Genomic DNA, 7,561 nt, shown 5'->3' on the forward strand with positions numbered 1-7,561 from the left:
AAATTTTTCAGTCCTCCTTCATTCTTTCTCATAACTCAGATTTAATCCACTAGGAAATGCTGTAAAGTGCATTTTCAGAATATATCAAGAATCCACTCACTTACCATTATCTTCCCTGCTCACAGCCCAGAAAAGCACCAGCATCCCCACCCTGGACCCTACTCTGTTTCCTACAGGCTCCTCTACTGCCTCCCTTGCCTTTCACCTCCTGACTCTGCACAGCAGCCTGACTGACGCTTCTAGAGAGCAGTCACACCAGGTCCTCCTCTGTTCCAATCATCCTATAACTCCATAGCTTACTGAGATAAAATCAACACCCTTCTAATATGCTGGAGGCCCAGAGGATCTGGCTGGACATGGGATCTCATTGCAATTCCTTTTCCTTCAGCCACAGCTGCCTCCTGGCTCTCTCTTGAACACAGACACTCTCCTGCCCTCATGCATTTGCACTGGAGGCTCCTCTGCCTGGAGAGAACCTTCCCTAGACCTCCTGGTGGACATTCCCTCATGTCCTTCACATTTTTACTTAAAGGTCACCTTTTCAATGAGGCCCACTGTCCACCCTAGTAACACAGCCACCTTCCCTGTCCCACACACTTACATGCTGGGTCACCATGCTCAGAGAACTTACCAACCTCTAAGGGGAACACTTCCCTTCTTACTAGGCTCATAGTACATGCTCTGCCCCTTCTCCCTAGACCACATTGCACATGGCGGACAAGGTTTGTCTGTTGTTAGTTCATTGAGTTCTCCTAGATGCAAAAATAGTGTGTCATGTCTCTGTCACACAACAAATATCAGGTGAATGAGTGGTCAGTAAAGCGCTTCCCTATTCTAGAGATAGTGTTTTTATTAATGTGATCTCAGTCCCCATGCTGTCTCGGGGCAGTTACAGCCCAACATACATTCGCTTGACCTCAATGACGCCTGTATTTTACTCCCTTCCCTCCCACACCGATCAGCCTGCACACCACACACAAGGCTCTTTATCTCTTCAGAAAGGAAGATCCTTCACTTCCGGCTCCTATATTCAACCTGCTGTGATTTTATTAGACTCTGCTTTCTGAATCCATGAGTTGAGATGATGATGTGAGGGAGGAAGAGGGGGCAGACTGCAAAGAAGCGAGAGGTCCAGCAAGAATTAAGTCAAGATACGAAACTATGCAAGTTCCAGCATGTGGTTTCTTAAAAAGATGGAGAAAAGTTAGAAAGAATCCAGCAAAATCTCTAGAAGGAGGGCAAGAGCTGGATGACTCTGAAATTTTTCTCTTGACACCACCGAGAATCCTGTGTGCAGTGACCCCTTGGACTTGTGGGGACAATGACAGACAAAGTGTTCCCTGCTGCTGTCAGAGATGGGGTCATCCAGAGAAGAATGAGACCAGGACTCTACACATGAAAAAGAACAGTTATTACACCAACAACAATAATAGCAATAATTAAGCAAAATATAAACACAATAAAAAATGACAGGAGCTAAGGATTGGACCAAGGCCTGATGCCAGGCTAACCGTTTAAGAAATGCACCCTGCTCATGGTCCTGGAGATACAACAAGGCCCAGGTGACTTCTGAGTCCATGATCACAGGTCCTTGGTGGGACAAGGATTTACTGAAGGGACAAGGACAAAGGAACAGAGACGAGGACCCAGCCCAGGAGTGACCATGTCAAAGCCCACCATGCACTGATCACTGACTGGGCACAGCCCTGTCCACACTCAGCTCTTCACAGCCTCTGCCTGTCCCTCCTGCAGCTGACTCAGCACAGCAAACATGTGGATGGATCTGGAAGGTTCTCAGTGTTTCAATTTATTTCCTGTTTCAAATTTTAGGAATCCTCACCTCAGAGGTTAAAGCGTCTACCTCCAATGCGGGAGACCCGGGTTTGATCCCTGGGTTGGGAAGATCCCCTGGAGAAGGAAATGGTAACCCACTCCAGTATTCTTGCCTGGAGAATCCCATGGACGGAGAAGCCTGGTAGGCTACAGTCCACGGGGTCGCAAAGAGTCGGACACGACTGAGAGACTGAACGGAACGGAACACCTTTATTATCTATCCTCCTTTATGGCACCAATTAGAAAAAACAAATTCATATATACAGATTTTATTTTCAATAAGGAAATAAGACATCATTACTCAGTGCGTATGAAGCAAAGACAGGGATTGAGACAGCCCAGCCCGGTCTCTGCTGCAGCAGGACAGTGATAGGGAGGAGGACACAGGTCAGGGGGGGAGGGGCGCGGTGGGCAGGGGTGGGCCAGTCTCCCCACTCCTCACATTATGTTAATAGGAGCACAGACACGTTCAGATGCAGCTGCAGAAAGAGAGGTCCAGGGATCTGATGTCACACAGCAGGATGCAGCATCACTCAGTCCCAAGGCAACTGTCTCACACTGTGAGTGAAAAAAATCAAGAACCAGTTCAGGTCAGTCATGTAAGGGCTGACATTCTCCACAGCCCCCCACAAGCTCACATGTCCCACTCAAAGATCCCCACCACCCAATGTGTCCCCTCTGCCCTAATCCCCCTTCCAATCTAGTCCCTCCTGGGTCTCACCTTTAGGAACCGTGAGAGACACATCAGAGCCCTGGGCACTGTCACTGCCTGGAGGAGAACAGGACCAGGACATGGTCAGAACCCACAGGAGAGAAACTAGAGAAGGCACTTTGAGAAGGGTGAACCCCCCATGGCCTCCTGTCTGCACCCTCACAAGGGTCTCAGGATCACCCCCTCCATACTTACTTGAAGCCTGGGTATACGTCCCTCCTTTTTCACCTGTGAGAAGAAAATAACATGTGAGAGGCCAGGATGAAGACTGAGTTATGAGATCCTAGAGGAACCCCTAGTCCTGGACCCCAGAGAACTTTCTGGAACTGTGGTCAAAACTCATGCTAGGATCAGGAACACAGAGAGAAGAAACGTGTAAGGACTGGGCCACCTGCCCTCCTGGAGGTCTGTCCTCTGCAAGCACCTCCCTCTGACCTTCAAGTGCTGGAAACCTGGTCCCCAACTGGAATTAGGAAGGGGAAAATTTTCTCTTTCATTTTCACACATGCTTTAGCAAAGAAAAATGTTAACATCAGCTCCATACTCCACACGTGTGTGGAGGGTACTTTCCAGTAACCAGGCAGGTAAACTTCTACCTGGGCTTGAAACCCCCAGTGAGACAAGAAAACTCAGATCCCTCCCTCCCTTCCCTACCTGAGCGCTTCTTCCTCCAGATCACAGCTCCAGCCACCACAGCCACCATGAGGAGAACCAGGCCAATAATGATGCCCATGGTGAGGAAGGAGGTCTGAGGAGGTTCTGTGGAGGAAAGGGAAGGAGCCCTGACCTCAGGCTTGAGTCCTGACCTTGCTGAACTGAGTCCTAAAGGGTTCCCGCTTTATCTGAGAGGAAGCTCCAGCCCCATCTCCCTCCTTACCCCATCTCAGGGTGAGGGGCTCCTGAAGCCCCTCGTGCTGCACATGGCACGTGTATCTCTGCTCCTCTCCAGAAGGCACCACCAGGGCCGCCCACTTCTGGAAGGTCCTGTCCCCTGAAGGCCTGGTCTCCACAAGCTCCATGTCCTGGGTCTGGTCCTCCCCGTCACGCTGCCAGGTCAGTGAGATCTCTTCAGGGTAGAAGCCCAGGGCCCAGCACCTCAGGGTGACGTCACGGGGAGAGATGGGGTGATGGGTCACATGTGCCTTTGGAGGGTCTGAGAAAGAATTAGAAAGTTCACAGTTTATGTTATCTCCATGGGTCACTGAAGCAGCATCATGTGACCATCCTGAGAAAGGACAGAACAGTGAATTTTTCCCCCAGCTTTACTGAGGTATACTTAACAAAAACTGTACACATTTAGAGTGTACTACATGTTGCTTTGATAAATATGTACACTGTTAAGGTAATTAATGTATTCATCAACTTACCTTATGTGTGCTCTGTTTGACAGGGATGATGAGAATGATTAAGATCAATTTTAAAGTATACAATACAGGATTATTATTAACTATAGTCACCAGGCTGTACATCAGATCCCCAGACTTACTATGAACTTTTTTATCCTCCGAGCTATGGAACATTCAGGACCATGGTTTTGAAAAAAGCAGCACAAGAGCTAGATAACAGACTCATCTCCGAGATCAGGGATGATCTATATTAGTCCTTGGAAATTTCTAGAACGAGAGACTAGGATAGGTGCTCTAAAAATGTGAGTGGGAGAATACAGACTAAAGGTCCTGACTCTGGTGGAGGCTGAATGACTCAGAAAAGCTGGAGTCAGGCTTTATAAGGTGCTCTCAGGGTGAGAACAGGCCTTGAGAGAGAAAGTCATGGATCACAAGATGGTGGCCACGGTCAAAGGGCACCGCTGACCAGCTGTTTCAGGGATGGTTTGTTTCCTGCGTCTTCCTCAAAGACACTGGATTCCTTGATTGTCCTTCAGAGAAGTGCGGCCACTGGTGACTGTATTGTACAGAATACGAAAAGCTGGGCGGATTCCTCCCTCTCCTGATAAGAACCTGCGGCGCTGTTCCCACAGGGACCCCATTTTCCGCTCCTCGTGGGAAGCCAGCTCCGGCCCGAGGGGAGATCAGGGCGGCCCCGCGCCCCTCGTACCTGCGCGCAGCAGCGTGTCCTTCCCGGCCTCCAGGTATCTGCGGAGCCCGTCCACGCACGTGCCCTCCAGGTAGTTCCTGAGTCCCTCCGCACCACCTTCCGCCTCCCACTTGCTCTTGGTGATCCGAGCCGCCGTGTCGGCCGCGGTCCAGGAGCGCAGGTCCTCGTTCAGGGAGATGTAGTCTCTGCCGTCGTAGCCGTACTGCGAGAACCCGCGGAGGAGGCGCCCGTCCGGCCCCACGTCGCAGCCGAACATCGTCTGGACGGTGTGAGACCCTGACCCGCCCCGACCACCCGCGCTGATTAAACCCAAACTGAAAATGAAACCGCGTCAAGCCCCGCCGGCTCCTCCCGGGCGGGGGCCGAGCGGGTCCCGCAGTGTCGGGGCGACCCTCGGACCCGCAGTGTCGGGGCGACCCTCGGACCCGCAGACTCGGGGCGACCCCGCCGGGCCCTGGGGATGGGGGTCGCGACCTGGACCCGGGCCCGCGTCGCTCACCGGCCTCGCTCTGGTTGTAGTAGCCGCGCACGTTGTTCAGGCTCACTCGGGAAATCTGTGCGTGGCCCTTGGCTATCTGCGTCTGCTCTTCCCAATACTCGGGCCCCTCCTGCTCCACCCACGGCGCCCGCGGCTCCATCCTCGGATCCGGGGCGTCGCTCTCGAACCGCACGAACTGCGTGTCGTCCACGTAGCCGACGGCGATGAAGCGGGGCTCCCCGAGGCCGGGCCGGGACACGGCGGTGTAGAAGTACCTCAGGGAGTGGGAGCCTGGGGGCGCGGAGGGGTGAGACCCGGCCCGACCTCCTCCCGGCGCGGGTCTCGGGTCCGAGGTGACAGGGCCGGGAGGGAGGACGGGCCGAAGGGCCAGCGAGATGGAAGCAGTCGAAGACCGGCCCGAACTCCGGAGAGGGGAGAAAAGAGGGCTCGGGAAGCAAGGGAGGGACAGGCCGGGACCGGGGAGGGGGCGGGTTGGGCAGGGGCGTCAGGGTCGCTCCGTCCGTGGGGTCCTGCCCCCCAGACTCCCGGGCGGTCCCCTCGCCCCTCTCCGCAGAGGCCAGTCCCTCCCGACCCCGCACTCACCCGCCCGCGTCTCGGTCAGGACCAGGACCCCCGAGAGCAGCAGGAGGAGGGTTCGCGGCGCCATGACTCGCATCCTCTGGGTCTGGGAAGAAGCAGAGTCCCGCGGGTCGGTGGAGACTTTATAACCGGGATCCGCGGACAAGCTGATTGGTTTTTCTAGAAACCGGGCACCCAGTGGCAGTGAGAAGTGGGGCCGCGTCACGAGTGTCCAGGCAGGAGGGTTCGACACAGGTTGTGAGAAAGAAAGTGAAACTCGGGGAGACGGGGAATCCCCAACACGGAGCGTCCCAGCCCCAGACACTGCCCTTGACCCTGAGATCCGGAGCGACTCGCCCTCCGAGGACCTGGAACTTTGCTGGATCCCTCCCCTCCTGCTAGGTAGAATGTTCAAACTACCAAATAATTGCAGTCATCTCACACGCCAGCAAAGTAATGGTCAAAATTCTCCAAACCAGGCTTCAACGTGAACCGTGAACTTTCAGATGTTCAAGCTGGATTTAGAAAAGCCCGAGGAGCCAGAGATCAAAGTGCCTGGATCATGGAAACACCCCCTGGATCATGGAAAAAGCAAGAGAGAGAAAACATCTACTTGTGCTTTATCAGCTATGCCAAAGCCTTTGACTGTGTGGATCACAACAAACTGTGGAAAATTCTTCAAGAGATGGGAATACTAGACCACCTGACCTGCCTTCTGAGAAATCTGTATGCATGTCAAGAAGCAACAGAACTGGACATGGAACAACATAAGAAAGGAATAGTCAAGGCTTTTTATTGTCACCTGCTTACTTAACTTATATGCAGAGTACATAGTGTGAAATGCCAGGCTGAATGAAGCACAAGCTGGAATCAAGACTGCCGGGAGAAATATCAATAACCTCAGATATGCAGATGACAACCACCCTTATGGCAGAAAGTGAAGAGGAGCTAAAGAACCTCTTGATGAAAGTGAAAGAGGAGAGTGAAAAATCTGGCTTAAAATTCAACATTCAGAAAACTAAGATCATGGCATCTGGTCCCATCACATCATGGCAAATTAATGGGGAAACAATGGAAACAGTGAGAGACTTTATTTTGGGGGGCTCCAAAATCACTGTAGATGGTGACTGCCACCATGAAATTTAAAGACGCTTGCTCCTTGGAAGAAAAGCTATGCTGGGCCTAGACAGGATATTAAAAAGTAGAGGCGTTACTTTTCCAACAAAGGTCTGTCTAGTCAAAGCTATGGTTTTTCAGTAGTCATGTATGGATGTGAGTGAAAGTGAAGTTGCTGAGTTGTGTTTGACTCTTTGGGACCCCTTAGACTGTAGCCTTCCAGGCTCCTCCATCTATGGGATTCTCCAGGCAAGAATACTGGAGTGGGTTGCCATTTCCTTCTCCAGGGGATCTTCCTGGCTCAAGGAACAAACCCGGGTCTCCAGCATTGCAGGTAGATGATTTACCCTCTGAGCCACCAGGGAAGCTAGAGCTACTAAATAAAGCTGAGCACCGAAGAATTGATGCTTTTAAATTGTGGTGTTGGAGAAGACTCTAGAGATTCCCTTGGACTGCAAGGAGATCAAACCATCAGTCTTAAAGGAAATCATTGGAAGGACTGATGCTGAAGCTGAAGCTCCAATACTTTGGCCACCTGATGGGATGAACTGAATCATTGGAAAAGACCCTGATGCTGGGCAAGATTGAAGGTAGGAGGAGAAGGGGATGACAGAGGATAAGATGGTTGGATGGCGTCGCTGAATCGATGGACATGAGTCTGAACAAGTTCCAGGAGATGGTGATAGACAGGGTGGCCTGGCGTGCTGCAGTCCGTGGGGTCACAAAGAGTTTGACATGACTGAGTGATTGTACTGAACTCCCTTCCTGCACCGAGAACTCTTGGTCCC

The 7,561-nt window shown here is 52.1% G+C and overlaps 1 protein-coding gene across 1 annotated transcript; it reads right to left on the reverse strand.

Annotated features, from left to right (window-relative positions):
- Positions 1–2,086: 2,086 nt before the first annotated feature.
- Positions 2,087–5,834, reverse strand: LOC129543113 (BOLA class I histocompatibility antigen, alpha chain BL3-7). Its single transcript, XM_055405982.2, has 8 exons — positions 5,682–5,834; positions 5,100–5,369; positions 4,601–4,876; positions 3,423–3,698; positions 3,200–3,304; positions 2,741–2,773; positions 2,555–2,602; positions 2,087–2,391 (listed from the first exon to the last, which is right to left on the reverse strand). Exons 1-8 carry the CDS (start codon positions 5,752–5,754, stop codon positions 2,387–2,389), a joined length of 1,086 nt encoding a protein of 361 aa, XP_055261957.2. The 5' UTR covers positions 5,755–5,834; the 3' UTR covers positions 2,087–2,386.
- Positions 5,835–7,561: the final 1,727 nt, after the last annotated feature.

The sequence above is a fragment of the Moschus berezovskii genome, chromosome 23 (genome assembly GCF_049115385.1).
Source record: "Moschus berezovskii isolate FMDL1 chromosome 23, NW_MosBer_1.0, whole genome shotgun sequence".
In the NCBI taxonomy this organism is placed as follows: Eukaryota; Metazoa; Chordata; class Mammalia; order Artiodactyla; family Moschidae; genus Moschus; species Moschus berezovskii.

What these genes read in the sequence shown, in the direction of transcription:
- LOC129543113 (XM_055405982.2), bottom strand. Translation starts at nt 5,754, where the DNA reads ATGCGAGTCATGGCGCCGCGAACCCTCCTCCTGCTGCTCTCGGGGGTC. An exon ending in GGACACGCTGCTGCGCGCAG is followed by an intron (nt 3,699 to 4,600) that starts GTACGAGGGGCG and finishes ATTCTTTCTCAG; the next exon opens with ACCCTCCAAAGGCACATGTG. An exon ending in CTGGAGGAAGAAGCGCTCAG is followed by an intron (nt 2,774 to 3,199) that starts GTAGGGAAGGGA and finishes TTCTTCTCACAG; the next exon opens with GTGAAAAAGGAGGGACGTAT.